The 17,293-nt window shown below is 44.7% G+C and overlaps 1 protein-coding gene across 1 annotated transcript in view; it reads right to left on the bottom strand.

Moving 5' to 3' along the window:
- LOC144791347 (uncharacterized) overlaps positions 1-17,293 on the bottom strand; it is a 363,412-nt gene that overhangs the window by 286,924 nt on the left and 59,195 nt on the right. Inside the window, exons 5-9 of the mRNA XM_078666025.1 lie at positions 13,275-13,356; positions 10,276-11,025; positions 10,123-10,197; positions 6,618-6,862; positions 508-791 (exon numbers count right to left, since the gene is read on the bottom strand). Of these exons, the coding sequence (XP_078522151.1) occupies positions 508-791; positions 6,618-6,862; positions 10,123-10,197; positions 10,276-11,025; positions 13,275-13,356 (1,436 nt within the window). The remainder of the gene's footprint in view (positions 1-507; positions 792-6,617; positions 6,863-10,122; positions 10,198-10,275; positions 11,026-13,274; positions 13,357-17,293) is intronic.

Below are 17,293 nucleotides of genomic sequence, written 5' to 3' on the forward strand. Positions count from 1 at the left end.
CAGTGCCGGATATCCCATCCGCTGAAATATAAATCCCATAGGATATAATGGAGTTTATATTTCCGTGGGTAGGATATCTGTATATCCGTCCCCGTTGAGTAAACAGTCTGTAGAAATATAAATCTGGACCTAGAAGAGGTAAAGACAAAAACTGGATGAACACATACACTGTCCTGCCCAGGAGAACACAAACCATCTTGCAATCTGACACACCATGGTGTCTCAATGCACCCTAAACTTAATGCACAGGTGTATGTCAAAAGTACTTTATTTCAAGAAATATATTCTTATTGAAATAGAAGCTGGGACTAACAAGTGTGCACCCGGGATACCCTCTACAAGAAGTCAATATTCAGACTTAGGATGTTTGAATCTTCCAAAACCACTTTCCTCTCACCTATTTATTGCATGGTACCCGAAGCAGCACACACACACGCCTTCAGGGACAGTTCATGGCCTGCAACAGCTTTTCTAAGTACACAAGTGTAGTAAGGACCATATACATACCTTGAGTCATTATAAACCTGCCAGCTGTTTCCAAAGCTGGCGGAGTTGGGCTCCAGCTGACCAGATGGGTTCATGAAATCATCCTTCTTGTCGCCGTTGTAGTTTCCGCATATGCCGCAGACCTCACCTTTGAAGACGCTGGTCAGGGTCACTTCCACTCTGTGGTTCCCGTCAAACTTCACTCGGAGGCCAAACCTCGTGGTGAGTACAACAAACGCACCGCTAAGGTGGACTTTGAGCCCACTCGTGTGCGTGAACGGTAGGTTGCTTCTGATACCATTAACCTATAAATAGACAGTATATTTATGGCAACCATACAGATGTCACATCCATCTATGATAAATTAATACAACAGCTTGCTTTTCATAAAGAATCTGCACTTACAGTATTGAAGAACTGTTATGCTATAAATTATACCTTGTGATATTACCCAATTCACCACCTAAACTTGTGCACACAAGGTACAGGCATATTTTTTTTTTTATTGACAAATTGATGAGGAGAACATACCATACAGTACAAAAAGCCAAAATTTTACAAAATAAAAGTCAATGATTTCCATAACACATTTTTTTCCTATTCCACTTAGTACACATGTAAAGAAAAAGATTATTCAAATTTGAAGCAAAAAAAAAAAAAACAGACCAACGGAAAGACAGATTTCTACAATTAATTCATCAGTCCCCTTAGCTATCTCATCTGGACAAACTGGTCTAACATGGCTGCTGTATAGAGGTTGCCTTAAAACTATGATATTCTAATTCATCAAGTGAACAAAATGATTACACATAATTCAAGATAAAAAAACAAATAATCGATTACTTTTTCGAGAAACCAATAACAATATTTTAGAAGTCGCCAGTGTAGCAACTGTTGATCCTGAACTTTGGACTGGAACTTCAGTCCACATTAAAGACAAATGCATGACTTAGAGTTGGAAGGTTGTGAAAAACTACTTCGATTTATGAGCACTGGGGAAGAAATAAGTAGGGGAGAAGAATCCACAATCAGAATTTCCTCCAACGTACTCCCCCATTGGTGGGGAGACAGTGTCAAGCAGTAGGATTTCCACCAATTTAGCACTCCCATCAGACATCAGAGGATACTACAGTACACTCATCTCTAAACCCAGGCGCTGAGCAGGGCTCTGAGGCCATTGGATCCCGCACTCAGTGATGTCACATACACTATGAGAGATGGGAATGAGGGGAGCCATTGGGAATCTAATCTTTAAGGAATGGCCAGACCAGCAAGGAAAGCTAATGTTTACAAGAAAAATCAGGATGAAAAACAGACAGAAATTTATTGGGATAGAACACCAAAACTGGATGTACAGGTCTTCATCAACTCGTGGACAGAAGAACATAGTAAGAATGGAAAATGCAATCTTGCAAATCAGCAAAGAGTGTAGGACACTCATGACTATACAGGTATAGTAACGGAACCTGACAGAAAAAGGGAGCAATACGCCTCTGTCAAATGAAAGCTGCTCCTGGAAAAAAGAGGAAGTGCACCGGTTTGACATTTTTTTGATTCACGGAGGTGAATACCCCCTGTTTTGGATGCTGAACGGAGATACAATGGGGGTAGCTGTAAAAAACAGAAACGATCTACAAAGTTGGAGGAAGAAGCTGTGAACTATCGCTAGAACCTATAACTATCCTTAGGTGGTACCCCACTTTCTTTCCTGTATGTTTGAAGGGGTTTGATTTATCTACAGCCTCTTCCCTACATTAGGGGTGGATTACGAAGTCAGTGGAGAACCCTGTTAGAACCTCATGACAGGGATATAGGTACATATCTTTAACTCTCAACCAAGGAATAGCCTGCTCTTGGATTAAAAGCATATTTGAAAGCTATTAAGTACAGATAACGATTTGAATTTGGGAGATATTGTTCTTTTCCTGAAGAAGGTGGCTGTCGAATAACAGTACCAACCGAAACGCGTCGATGCCTGTTTAAAAAGCCCATTCTATATCTTTGGAACATTGGTTATACAAAATTAATTATAGTAGAAGAAGATGTTCTCTGTATAACAAAGAATCAATGTCAGACTAGTGTGGTTCTTTAAACTAGAAATAATTTTCTTGCATGTTCTCCCATATTGTCTTTTCTATTTGGAAATATTTTTTTATAGTTACATGTTTGTACTTTCGCAGTTTAAAAAAAGTCTGTTGATATTTGAATTGTTTTAAAATGTTTTTTAAATATATGAACACATTCCCTTTTATAAAGTCTTGTGCTGTAATATGTTTTAAATGAATGTATAATAAATCACCTAAGGAGTAATTGACCCATATTTATTTTTATAATAATTTCTTTATTTAGATATATAAAAACATATCTTTAAAGGATTCTTCCAACACATTAAGTACAATTTTACAGATTAAAAGAGTAGAAAAAGCAAAATAAAATTTGGCCTTTCTTATCAGTGCTTACTGCGACGTATCAATTTAAAAATTAACACTCCCGGACAAAGCAGATAAAGTTAAAATACATATCATTTTACACAATTATCAACGGAGCCTTAGCCGTTTCCAATTTTTCTAAAATACTGTAAACTTGCTGAACGAATTTGGCCAATTTTATATTTAAAACAGTGTTCTCTAAAGACAGAGCAGCAATAAGGGCGTGCCTACATGTCCGGACTCCCAACCTGTTCCATTCTGGCCTGAGTAGGCGTCTGCGTTGAAGAATAAAGAGAGGGCATACACAAAGCACGTGCAGAATGGTTTCATTTGCTGCCCCACACCCTCTGCACATTAGATCGTCCCTTTTTCGACGCCATACTGGGAGATTTTGAAGGAAACGCCAGTCTCCCAATCTAAGGGCGATCAGGCATCGCTTTAGATGATGAGAAAATGTTGCCGAAAAGTAATTGGCCGGGGATAGTCGTTTATAAGAGTTGGCTACTGCCCAAGCATGACTGCGTTTCGCAAGAAGGGTTTTGTCCATGATCAGGGATTTCAATCTTATACATTTTTTAATTGTGTTTTTAAAGACAGTCTGGCTTGGATTAAGAGCCCAGAGATCCGCAGCAGACATTTGTAGAATGTAGTCATTTAGGAGGCGTCCAAATGATCCCCCCGGGTTGTTCACACTGATTTCCTTCCAGACTAGGAATTCCAGGGTACCTGCTTCTGCCTGTCTTAATTTGTGGATCAGCTTAAGACATGAGCCAACGTTAGAGGCTTCATAATTAATTAACCCCAGCTCTAGTCTGACCTGTGCTGGCGAGGAAGAACTCGGCAAGTGAAGCAATTTCTTGTAGAGTTTGGTTGTAAGTTTATTTAAGGTATTATTCATTTTACCCTTGAAAATCTATGCCATGCGAGAGTGTGGGCCCGATCTTTGCTCTAAGCACTTCTAGTAGGGGCAAGACAGAGGGGCCTGAGATTCTCCTCGATAACTCAGCCAAGGAAACCAATAAAGCTGTAGCCTTGGCTGCAATCACAGTGTTCTGTTTAGTAAAACTGCCCCTGGAGTCGAGAAGGACCCCCAAGTATTTGTAAGATTGGCAGATTGAGAGGCTTTCTTTATCTATTGTCCAGCCTCCACCGCTGTAGCGTTTTTTTACCAAACGGAACAACCATGGTTTTTTTCATATTGATTTCTAGCTGGTTGTTGGCCGTGTATTGCATTAAGGCACCAAGGAGTCTTTGTAGCCCCACTCTGGTGAGATTGAACAGTGCCAGGTCATCGGCATATAAGAGATTGCATAATGCCGTACCTCCTACTTTGGGTGATGGCTGATTACCTTCTCTAGAGTGCTTGACAGGTCAGCAAGGAATAGGTTGAAGAGGAGGGGGGCCAGCACGCATCCCTGTTTGACACCACGAAAGGTCAAGATTTTCCAAGAGAGATGCTCATATTAAGTTTCCTGGCATTGGGATTTGTAGGATTAGCTTTATTTATGTTTTGCTGATATAATTTATTTGTATGAGTGAGAGCTGTATGATTGAGCTACCCAAAGGGGAATGTTTTCTTGACTGTGACATGTAAACACCACCAAGGGGCCTATTCAAAGAGGTATCTGGAGTCTGTAAAGCAGCCCTTCTGTAGGATTCATGGACTGCTCTTCAATGTCTTTGTGAACCCAAAACATGTACAATGGGAATGAAATGGAGCATTTATTTGCAATTAGTACAAATGGAAAGGACTTGCGGCCACATGCATCAATGTTGCTGTTTGCGAATCCTTAATTGCGAAAATTAAGGAATCGCAATTAAGGATTCGCAAACAGAAATGCATGAATAATTCGCTTTTTTTTTTTAGTGATTTGGTAATTTTCCTTAATTGCGATTCTCTAATTGAGAATCGCAATTAAGGAAATTGTACACATTCATTCCTATGGGCCTAGAGGCCATAGGAATGAATGGGAGGGCATTCTCAATTTGCAATTCATCATTGTGAATTCGCAAATTGAGAATGCTATTTCAAGGGTGCAGGGGTGTCCAAAAGACACCCTGTTGCACCCCTGAAATTTGCTTTTGGATACATCTTACACACACACATGCCCCAAGGGCACGTGTGTGTGTAACATGTTAAAAAGAAAAATGCATTTAAAAGCTTTTTTCTAGATTTTCGCAAATTACCATGAAGGTCTACTTCATGGTAATTTGCATTTCTAATTTCAAAATTCGCAATTTAAAAAAGTATGATGAATTGCATTTAAGGAATCTCAAATTGAGATTCCTTAAATGCATTCGCAATTTAAGAAATCGCAATTGTGCACTTTCTTAAATTGCGAATTTCTAAAAAGGGTTGGTGCATCCCAAATCAGGAAATTGCATTCGCAAACGGCCGAAAAATGCGATTTGCACCGTTTGCGAATGCAATTTACCTTGATGCATGTGGCCGTTGGTCTTCTTTGCACTTATTAATATGGAATTGGATGTTTGGGAGCTGATAAACAAGGCTATGTAAAAGCATTTACTTCTCAAGCTCAGAAATGCTTTTTTGATAAGAACAATCACTACTGTTTTCCTTTTTTTTTATTTCCGATTTGTACCCAACACAATTCTGCACCCCTGCATGAAAAAGCAAACAGTACTTCACAGAACCACATTTTATTGAGGTCTCATTGATGCATTCAGTAACCGGCTCAGCCTGCAGATTTCCTGCCTTCAAAGGTGTCACCAAGAACTTGAGGGTGTGAGTAGTGGGGTGTCAGGAGAAGGCCGAGGATGTGCAAGGAAAGGCAGAGGAACCCCCATGCATTCATGTGTGTGTTCACAAACATTTGCATTCACTTCCCATAATCCTCCACATCTCCATATGTATTTACATGTGGGTAACTCAGGTATAAGTGTCACAGGAACTGGTATAAAGGACACAAAAGTATACCATATATTCAGGCCACTGTTATGTGGCGGAAAAAACATTACTCTACGAATATTTTTCATGGGATGAAAAAAGGAACCACTGATTTTACAAAGTGACTCATTTTGTAGTACTATGTTTGTAAGTTTAGCTGTAATAAGAGTGGAAAAGATAGCTGACAGATCACTTTTTCAAAGGGAATGCAATGGAAGGACAATATTTTATGAAACATCATTGTCAGTGAATAGAAAAAAAGAAGAAAATATCAATTTTTACATTTTCCCAATTTTGTAGCATTAGGTTTCAAATTGTCTGCAATGCACAGATTCTGCATTTGTAGCATTAGGTAAACTGTGCATACGGTAAGTGAATGTTAAACATTAAACCCTAAACTTTTAAAAATAAAAAACTTATACATAAAAGTTAGTATGCTGGTAGGGAACCTAAAGGGATGAGTGTTCTGTGAATGGGGTTAACATTGTAGTCATCCTTTATGGGGTGATGTACCCTACACATCTGGATGCTTACACCTCCTCCTGAGCTGGTGGCTAGAACAGGTCAGTGTGCCTACCTTCTTGTTGTGCGTGTGCCACCAGTTTGGGTTCCTGCCAAGCATCAGGAGAGGTAGAAAGGTGTGTCACTTCAAGATGTAGTATTTAAGGCTAAATAGGCAGCCCAGAATCCTTGTGGCATGTGTTAAAATTATTGAATGTACCTCATGCCATGGGTTACTACATTCACCAGTTTGTTGTTCATGGGTTGAGGATACAAGTAGTACTAACACCTACCTTTACAACTTTCTGCTTCTCCAGGGTGACTCGGAGTCCATGCACCTCAACAGCGACATACTTTACGTAGGAGACGTAGGTGTTGGCGCCCCGGTGCTCGTTGGCGGCTTCAACGTTGAAGGGTGGTAGCGGGCTGCTGCCGTTGCAGAGTTTAGAGAGCGTGTACGTGCAGGTTCCCATAAACGTGTGGGCTTGCTTGTCGAAGGAGATGTAGTGAGGGTCACTGTGCACACTACATGTTGCTTCTGAAAGGAGTCAACAACAAATTTGAATATATATCATAAGTACACATATCAAAATTATTCATGTCTTCTTTAGGTGTCATGCTACCTTGTGCATGTGCGACATGTTGGCAAGTCCTGATTTGTCAGTCTTCTTTTCATTTGATGAATCCCAACACATCAAACAAGCATGAATTAACTTTTGAAAGGATGAGTGTCTGTTTGTGTCAGACTTTCTTGGTCAAATCACTGCTGACAATTTGGTTTCTGCATCCAGGAAGATAATCTTTAGGTTTGAAGATTACACAATGAGCTCGTTGTCCGTGCACACTACCACCTCTTAAGGGCATTTCGTAGCTACAGCAACATCTCATCCAGGGCCAGAAGAAATATGCTCATATCACCCCGACCATGATGTAAATCTATTGGCCACCCATCCTGACGCGCACCATTTTCAAACCACCAACAATGCCATGATGACCCTTATTAAACCTACTGATTGGATTTTTTTGTCTGTTCAGTCTTGCTTTATGTATTAAAATCATATCCATTTTCTAACCTGGTGTGGGATCTTTATGTTTGGTGCTTTCACTGTTTTACTGATTGAAGTGTTGTACAAATCCTATATACCTTGCCTTTAAGTTAAGCCTGACTGCTTTGTGCCAAGGTGCCAGAGGGTTAAGCAGAGGTTTATTTAGTGACTTTTGTGGTTCACTCTGACAAGGACTTTGTTTATTGAGTGGGGCCTTCAACCCTCTCAACTAATAAGCACATTTCCTACACACACGAATTGACGACCATATTAGAAAAATGTTATTTTTTTTAATGAATTTGAAAAAGGATTTGCGTGTGTGCCTACATACACATATATGACAAGCAAAAACAAGCCTTCCAAGAATCCTGCTTGCATGCACATTTACAGCAAACATCTGGGAATGGTTGTTTGTATGTTTGAAGAACCATTGCAAGATTTCCATCTTGTTATATGTGAGCATACATACATGTGCATGCGTGCCTCAGAAGAGGCCATCTTGAAATGCATTTGCTTATTCATGAAAAAGAATTACAAGATGGCTGCCACACATGTTCACGCATGGATGCCGTCCTAATGTTTTTTTGCTGTAAACAAAGACAAAACCAAAACCTCCACTTGGGAATCCAATAAATGTTTACACCAGTGTCACAGGCGTTGAGACCTATTGCTTTGCTTATGATAGTTATATCATTATTTAATGGATTTGTGTTGAGATTTAGAAAGAACTTAAGCTCTTGGTTTTTGCCCTCAGCTGTGTTTTCTTACTTTTCTTCTTCAAAAGCGTACTCTTTGGGCACCGGTGCCATAAAACATGAATTCCACTCACACACAGAGCTGTATGATCGGTTGCATACATTCAAAGCATGTACTACGCTAAACCAAGCAGGCACTGTGCCTCCGCAAGCAATGCGTACAATGAGCTTCTTCAAACATCTCCTTCAAACAGAGCATGGTAACCTGTATTTAAGGGGACCGTGAGCGGCCTCATGGAAGCCCTCGATCGGCCATCAACCATCTATCTCCCGCCCATGGTCAGCTGTATCTTAAGAAGACCACGAGTGGTTACATGGAAGCCCTCAGTTGGCCATCAACTATATATCTCCAGCCCATGGTAACCTGTATCTTAAGGGGACCATGAGCGGCCTCATGGAAGCCCTCGATCGGCCATCAACCATCTATCTCCAGCCCATGGTAAGCTGTATCTTAAGTGGACCGTGAGCGGCCTTGTTGAAGCCCTCGATCGGCCATCAACCATCTATCTCCAGCCCATGGTAACCTGTATCTTGTGGACCGTGAGCGGCCTCATAGAAGCCCTTGATCGGCCATCAACCATCCATCTCCCACCCATGGTAAGCTGTATCTTAAGTGGACCGTGAGCGGCCTCGTTGAAGCCCTCGATCGGCCATCAACCATCTATCTCCAGCCCATGGTAACCTGTATCTTAAGGGGACCGCAAGCGGCCTCATGGAAGCCCTCGAACAGCTATCATCCATCTATCTCCAGCCCATGGCCAGCTGTATCTTAAGGGAACCGTGAGTGGCCTCATGGAAGCCCTCGGTCGGCCATCAACCATCTATCTTCAGCCCATGGTAACCTGTATCTTAAGGGAACCGTGAGTGGCCTCATGAAAGCCCTCGATCGGCCATCAACCATCTATCTCCAGCCATGGTAAGCTGTATCTTAAGGAGACTGTGAGCGGACTCATGAAAGCCCTCGATCGGCCATCAACCGTCTATCTCCAGCCCATGGTAAGCTGTATCTTAATGGGACCGTGTGCGGCCTCATGGAAGCCCTCGATCGGCCATCAACCATCTATCTCCAGCCCATGGTAACCTGTATTTTGAATGGGACTGTGAGTGGCCTCATGGAAGCCCTCGAACAACTATCAACCATCTATCTCCAGCAGATGGTAACCTGTATCGTAAGAGGACCATGAGTGGCCTCATGGAAGCCCTCGATCGGCCATCAACCGTCTATCTCCAGTCCATGGAAAGCTGTATCTTAATGGGACCGTGTGCGGCCTCATGGAAGCCCTCGATCGGCCATCAACCATCTATCTCCAGCCCATGGTCAGCTGTATCTTAATGGGACCGTGAGCGGATTCATGGAAGCCCTCGATCGGCCATCAACCATCCATCTACACCCATGGTAACCTGTATCTTAAGGGGACCGTGAGCGGCCTCATGGAAGCCCTCGATCAGCCATCAACCATTTATCTCCAGCCCATGGTCAGCTGTATCTTAAGGGGACCGCAAGAGGCCTCATGGAAGCCCTCGATCGGCCATCAACCATCCATCTCCAGCGCATGGTCAGCTGTGTCTTAGGGGGACCGCGAGAGGCCTCATGAAAGCCCTCGATCAGCTATCAACCATCTATCTCCAGCTCAACCTAATGGGAGGACTTACGGTGTGTGAGGAAAGATTGCTGAAAGGCAGCATACAGTTTATGAGCAGCAGCAGCGGGCACGTCTCCCAGAGCGGCAGAAGGAACATACTGGTGTTGCCGCAGGGCTAGATGTCATCACCATTTTTAAATAAAACGTGTCCAGCATGACATTCAAAGAAGATGGTGAAGTTTTAACAAAAATTATACAAAGTAAACAACTCTTTACCTTCACAACTTCACACACCCTTATATATTATGACTCTTTAACCAGCCACAGGAAACCATGCAATTTTTTCAAATTTACTACTTATGTTCAGAACACAAGATTACATACAATATCCTCCATTTACTGAGTTTTTTTTACCTGTTATCTCAGGAAATCTTGTCGTAGGTTCAGTTGTAGTAGATGATGTTGAACATGTTGTACATGGCCCGGTGGCTGAAGAGAGAAATATGAAACAATTAACTAACTTTTACTTACTGTCTCACATAGGCATGAGTGTATTGGACAACTTACCAGTTGGCTCTGTCCCATTAGTCAAAGATGCGGTGGTTACTGGGGCAGTATATGTTGGTATATCTGTGACGTCCTCTGTTACAGTTAGTGGTTCCTCTGTTGGTGTATCTGTGAAAACATCTGTAACAGTCTGCGGTTCATCTGTAAAGTATGTTGCAGTCTGTGGTTCATCTGTAAAGTCTGTTACAGTCTGTGGTTCATCTGTAAAGTCTGTTACAGTCTGCGGTTCATCTGTAAAGTCAGTTACAGTCTGCGGTTCATCTGTAAAGTCTGTTACAGTCTGCGGTTCATCTGTAAAGTCTGTTGCAGTCTGTGGTTCATCTGTAAAGTCTGTTACAGTCTGTGGTTCATCTGTAAAGTCTGTTACAGTCTGCGGTTCATCTGTAAAGTCTGTTACAGTCTGCGGTCCATCTGTAAAGTCTGTAACAGTCTGTGGTCCATCTGTAAAGTCTGTTGCAGTCTGTGGTTCATCTGTAAAGTCTGTTGCAGTCTGTGGTTCATCTGTAAAGTCTGTTACAGTCGGCGGTTCATCTGTAAAGTCTGTTACAGTCTGTGGTTCATCTGTAAAGGCTGTTACAGTCTGTGGTTCATCAGTAAAGTCTGTTACAGTCTGTGGTCCATCTGTAAAGTCTGTCACAGTCTGTGGTCCATCTGTAAAGTCTGTAACAGTCTCTGTGATTTCTGGTGTAGGCGTTTGAGTTTCCTCTGTAATGCCGGTTGACGGTACAACTTCTGTGGTTGCTTGTGGATCTGTAATTGCAAATAACAACATGATACATTGTAGTAGGTCAGTCGCGGCTGATGTCGGGGCAAACTGGCGGTGCACGGGGATGTGGGGGGGGGTGTCAACAATAACACCACCAAAAAACAGAAAAATAATTAACCAGAATACCTGCCCCATCGCCGCTCTTCTGGCTCCACTGCAGCAAAGGCTCCCAGACTCCCCTGCGGCCAATCCTAACGCTGCTCTCATGCTGCTGGCAGCATGAGAGCAGCGTCAACACTGGCCTGAGCGGCTTGGATTTGTGCTCCCAGGGAGATTAGGAGCCTGTGCCTGCTGTTCCAACCCCAACACGCAGCTCTGGTTGGAGGCAGCTCACTGCGCGTATCGCTTTGGCCATCCTGAGACGGCCGGTCGGCCAAAGTCACATACGCCCTGATAGTACTGCACCTACCACTACTCCATGGCGATCATAGATTAGGCCCCGCCCCAAGACTCAGCCAGTAAAGAAGATTAAAACAATAATAAACCTGCTTTGTTATTGTTTTATTTTTCATGTTTTGCAGCTGCTGCTGCTGGCATTGGGGGTGACGTTCCTCCACCGCTATAGCAGAAGCTGGCAGAAGACTTCATGAGCTGCGCACTGCCGTACAAAGAAACCATAAATCCATTATTCAACCCGTTCAAATACAAGAGATGGTGAAAGGAATGGAAAGACCCCCTATTTACTGCTTGAACAACATTATCATAGCATCCATTATTAAAAATGAGTGACTCAATAAGAGATAGCCGTAGCTCCCAGGAGCAGGTGTGGTGGGCTTGAGAATCTGCATTCAGGAGCAGTGGTTTCTACAGCTCACAACTGCACAAGCACTGGTGGTAGGAAGTGGAGGTGTAGACGCGCGACTCACATCAAGAGCTTGCACCATCTGTCTTTGAATCAGATTGGCACAGTAAGGAAGTGGCACAGGACTCACCTGCCCGGGCACAGGTCTTGTTCACCTGGGGGGGGATCCCTGATGCATTGGGACAGTCAGGAAGTGACGCAGGACTCACCTGCCCGGGCACAGGAACTGACGGTTCGGGCTGGACATTTCCCATGAGGCACAGGGTCAGACTGATTTGCATATGGCCATGTCTGAACTGGGGTGGCAGAGTGGGCTAAAGAACGGTGATGGATTAAACCCAGATCTTTTGACTGGGTGTGGGTGTTTGATTGATTCAGATGCTCCGTCCATCACCACCCCCTTTTGTACCGCTTTTGGCCGCCATAAGTGTGGCAGGGTATGCTCAGACGTGAGTCCCTTGCTCACTTTGCCACTGGATTCAAGCAAGCCGGGCTGAAGACGGCTGTAATGCCAGAAACCGGTCCTCTGAAGCTTGTTTCCGGTCCAGTGAAGACATGGCTTGGCAGTTCGGGCCGGACTGTTCCCATGAGGCACAGGGTCAGACTGATTTGCATATGGCCATGTCTGAACTGGGGTGGCAGAGTGGGCTAAAGAACGGAGATGGATCAAACCCAGATCTTTTGACTGGGTGTGTGTGTTTGATTGGTTCAGATGCGCCGTCCATCACCACCCCCTTTTGCACCACAGGTCATGTTCACCTGGGGAGATCACCGATGCTTTGGGACAGTAAGGAAGTGACGCAGGACTCACCTCCCTGGCACAGGGTACAGTGATGTGGGTTCCCTAACAGTGTCACACATCATATCCAAGGCAGTCTTGTGCAACCTGTGTGTTTTCCCTTACAAAGTAGAATTTAGGGCAAAGTGAATTGAATGCCCCACCAGGGCAGTTTCTTCATCAGCCATTGAAAGTCAGAGAACTTAAAGAGAGGTCTTGGGAACTCCTTCACATCAGTGTGTGGTTTGGGGTCATGTGGTTAGAGGGTTATGCTCAGCTGTATCTGGGGTGAGGGTTCGGGCTCTGCTCCTCTTTGCAACACCTCAGGGTGGAAGAGAGAGGCAGGCGGCCTCTTACTAAGCGTTTCCGGCTGCATTTCAAATCTGAGGGCGCAGGGGTCAACTTTCCCAGCTATTCTTACCCTGTTGTGTGTGTGGTACTCTCATTGGTGCCAGGACTTTGGAATATTGGGGTACAATGGTTTTAGGTGCAATTGAAACAAAAAAAACAATTTTTAATACGGAATAAGCACAGCAGGTCTAAACACCCCCTGGGCTGGGAGCAGGTTTGCGCTCAGGAACGCATGTATGAGAGAACAGACCCCAGGTGTTGCATTGATACCTCAAGGCGCTTGAGTGACACGTCACACTTACCGCAGGCCCCTTTCCGGACAGCCACATTGTCGATGGCGGTGTCACCGTACTCTGTCAATCCACGGATTGCTTCGAAAACCACCTAAAGGGGGAAACACAAGGACAGGTGAAGGGCGAACAGAGAAAGATGTTGGAAGTCCTCCCATCAGGAGCGCCGGGAGAGGCCTACTCCAGGATAGAGTGCGAACGCAGGAAGTGACCTCATGCTGGAGCAGACCCTTCACTCTTTATGGCACTATAAGAAGAGGTGCACTAGGCAGCGATGGTGCTCCCCCATCCAGATCCATTGGTATCGCCCCATGACTGAACATAGTGGTGGGTCCAACCATCAAAGGGTTCCGAAAGGGGACCCAGGGCAGATAGTCAGAATTGGAACAAAGAAAGAGCGCAGGAGATGGGGGTGCAGAGGGCAGAGAGACAGAAGGAGAAACAGGGACAGGAAGGATGATAGGCGGGGACAGGCAAGGGGCAGCAGGGCATGCAGCGACAGGTGAGAGGGTAGCACGGGGCAGCAAAAGGGCATATAATATAAACACGTTAGCGATTTTATTTTATTTTATTTTATGCGATTTTATATAGCGCGAACATTACCCAAAGGTGTTAAAGCACTTAACATAAGAAACAGTTGAGATACTTAGGGGCATATTACCAAGGGTGGCGATAGGCAATTATCGCCCGTTTTCGTCCGCTAAGCGGCGATAATCCTATCGCTCTATTAGCAAGCTGTCGCTAACTGATGTTAGCAACAACTTTTAGGCGATAGCGAGCGGTTTGGGGCCCGCTTTGCATGTCAGCGATATTGATCGCTAATGACATGCAAAGTGGGTGTACCCAACCTGTTAGCGACTGAAAGCAGTCGCTAACGTCGCTATCGCCTATTAGCAAGGCAGGCGTAGCGATGGAAATATTCCCGCTATCGCCAAAAACTAACGCCTGCTCTGACCAGTTCTAAGCCATGTTATCCAATGGGAGGTGGATAACATGGCTAAGAGCATTTTGTCGCTAATGCGTGAATATCGCTGTATTCTCAGCAATATTCACGCATTTCGCCGCTATCGCTGGATATTTTAGCACAATGGAGAAAAACGTTGCTAATAGCATGGTTTCTCCGCTAACATATCCAGCGATAGGCAGCGAGTAAAATAATTGTCGCTAAGCCTATTTAGTGATAATTATCGCTACTTGTTGGTAATATGCCCCATAAGGACTTTGGATTACATGAGTTACATAAGAGATACGAACAGAAAAGAACAAATTGCAATTGTACAAGTTGTAAAGTGACTCAAGGAAAGATACAAACAGATAAACTCTAAAATCACATAGGAATGGTACTTAGTACAAAGGTCTACTTACTACATATACTAGGTTCAGAAGACAGATCCGCCCTGACAGCTTACAGGAGCCCTCGACAGACAATTTTACACCGAGTTTTAGAACTTACTCCTGTAAATGGCAGCTCATCACATACATGTATTGTGTACGCCTGCTTCTCCGATCCCTACGTGCCCACAGTGTTTGCTTTGGGCGCAACCCGCAGGAGTAGCAGGGTTAAGAATTTTTTAATATTTTAAAGCATAAATTTCCAAGAAATTTAATTTTTCCCACTTTCGTATGAGATTGAGTTTCAATTCTTATTTCCTCCGTGTACTTTAGTTGCACCCGTGTTATCTGGGCCAAGGGTTGAAAGTTCAGACAGACGCAGGAGCTCCCTGCAGATACAGATCCACGCACCGCAGTGGGAGGTGCCGAGGGTCACACGCCTCGTCTCCCGGCTCCACTCCCTGACGCCCCGTGTGAATGCGGACACCTCCCCCTCCACCGCGGCTGTGAGTGACTCACCTCCGGTGCTGTAAGCAAAGGTTCACGTTGCATCCACTCGTGAGAGAGCGTGACGGGTGCGTGAAGGGGCGTGACAAGCTGGACCCTGTTTGTTTTGCGGCAGGTGACGTCAGCAGGCATAGGGAGGAGACTCTTGAAATGATTGCATAGGTTTGGGGTTCCCATGATGGCTCGACCAGCTGCATAAGAAGCGTAACTATTTACGTCATGTTTACGCCTCGACGCGCAATGAAAACAGCTCCAAGCGCTGAATGGGGCCACACCCACCCTGAAATGGTGTAAAGTGTGACACTTCAAATGACAAAGGTCTCGTGTAATTTATTTGTCTGAGGTACCAAGGGAGCGTGGCGCTCCTTTACGGCTCTATACCCATGACGCCCTTAAAGTGCTTAGAGGCACGTCACCGTTCACGCGGAAACACTATATTTCACCGGATGGAGAGAGAGGTTTGCTTCTGTTTAGTGGCTATTAATACCTGCGCTCTGGAGGGAGTTTGGAATGTTCACCAAATGAAGGCCTGCTCCCCCTCAGGTGCAGTGTGCTACGCAAACAAATGATGAACGGAATGATGAATAAATCATACATTCACCCCCAGTCAAGAGATCTTGGTTAAATACATTGTTCTTCTGCTCACTCCGCCACCCCAGTTCAGACATGGCTATATGCAAATCAGCCTGACCCTGTGCCTCATGGGAACAGCCCAGCCTGAACTGCCAAGCCATGCCTTCCCTGAACCGGAAACAAGCTTCCAAGGACCGGTTTCTGGCATTCCAGCCGTCTTCAGCCCGGCTTGCTTGAATCCAGTGGCAAAGTGATCAAGGGACCCATGTCTGGGCATACCCGGCGCACTTAGGGCAAAAAGTGCTACGCAAACAAATTTCATTGTTCTGCATTTTGTCCATCAACTGTTCTTTTTGCATTTGTCATCCCGAGTGGGACGGGTATGCTCAGCGTGAATCCCAGGCTCTACATGACACTGGAGTCAAGCTATCCTGGCTGATGAGGGCTGAAAGCCCGAAACCGGTCCTAGGATGCTAGGGCCCGATTCACAGAACTAACTTAAGACAAACACTAAACTTACTACTTTTGGTATTCACAGAAGTTAGGATTTTGTCTTAAGTTTGTCTTAAAACAGACTTAAGACAAATTTAAGACAAAATCCTAACTTCTGTGAATACCAAAAGTAGTAAGTTTACGATTTTGTCTTAAGTTAGTTCTGTGAATCGGCCCCCTTGTTCCTGGTACAAGGAGGACCTGGCTTGGCAGTTTGGTCTGGGCTGTTCCCATGAGGCACAGGGTCAAGACTGATTTGCATATGGCTGGCTCTAAACTGGGGTGGTACAGTGGGCAAACAACCATTGATTTAACCCATCTCTTTGTTAAAACCTGCGTCGGGTCGGGGACAATCGATATTTGCCCGGCGGTATTGCCTCTGTGACCCTCTAGTTAATTAATCAATGAAGAGGCAGGCGCTGGAGACTGGAAAGCAGGAAACAAGGTTTTTATTCTCTCCGGAGGAGAACACAACGAAACGGACAGAAGGTATCGTTCTGAGGTGCTCTAGATACATTTCTGAGGCCTGGCCTCTTATACACTGTTTTATGACTTTATTGTAGATTACACATTCATGTTAAAAGCTTTGATGTATGGAAAAGACATTCCCGGAAATCCCCTTTGGGCCCGTTCCCACACACATTTACAGTTGAAGTCCCCACCCTAGTCACAACAGGTGATGAGTATCACGCAGCTGGATATTCCGCCGATTCACGGAATGTGGGGGGTTTGATCGGATCTCATGGAGTGGGGGCTTTGATCAACCCGGGGATCCTTTGATGGGGGAAGCTTTCTATTGTACGGGGAGGGGCAAGGAATGGTATCGGCAGAGCTGGGTGTCGGCCTGGGAACGGGGAAGACAAAACGGGCACACAGGAAAAAAGGGGTTTGCATCTAAGGGCCGGAGATCATGAAAGGGAAGCAGGGAGGTGTCGCGCTGGGAACAGGATGAGGGCCTGGGGCAGAGCAGCGCCGAAGAGGGGTTTATGACTCAAGGCAGGTGCAAGCAGGGGGTGGTCAGCGTGCAGGCTTAGTGAAGGCGAAGGGCTATGTCAGGGGCCAGCGGCATGCAAAAGGGTTCGTTCTGATCGGGGCATCTTAAAAATGGCGGGCGCGCACGACAAAAG

This window comes from Lissotriton helveticus, chromosome 11 (genome assembly GCF_964261635.1).
Source record: "Lissotriton helveticus chromosome 11, aLisHel1.1, whole genome shotgun sequence".
In the NCBI taxonomy this organism is placed as follows: Eukaryota; Metazoa; Chordata; class Amphibia; order Caudata; family Salamandridae; genus Lissotriton; species Lissotriton helveticus.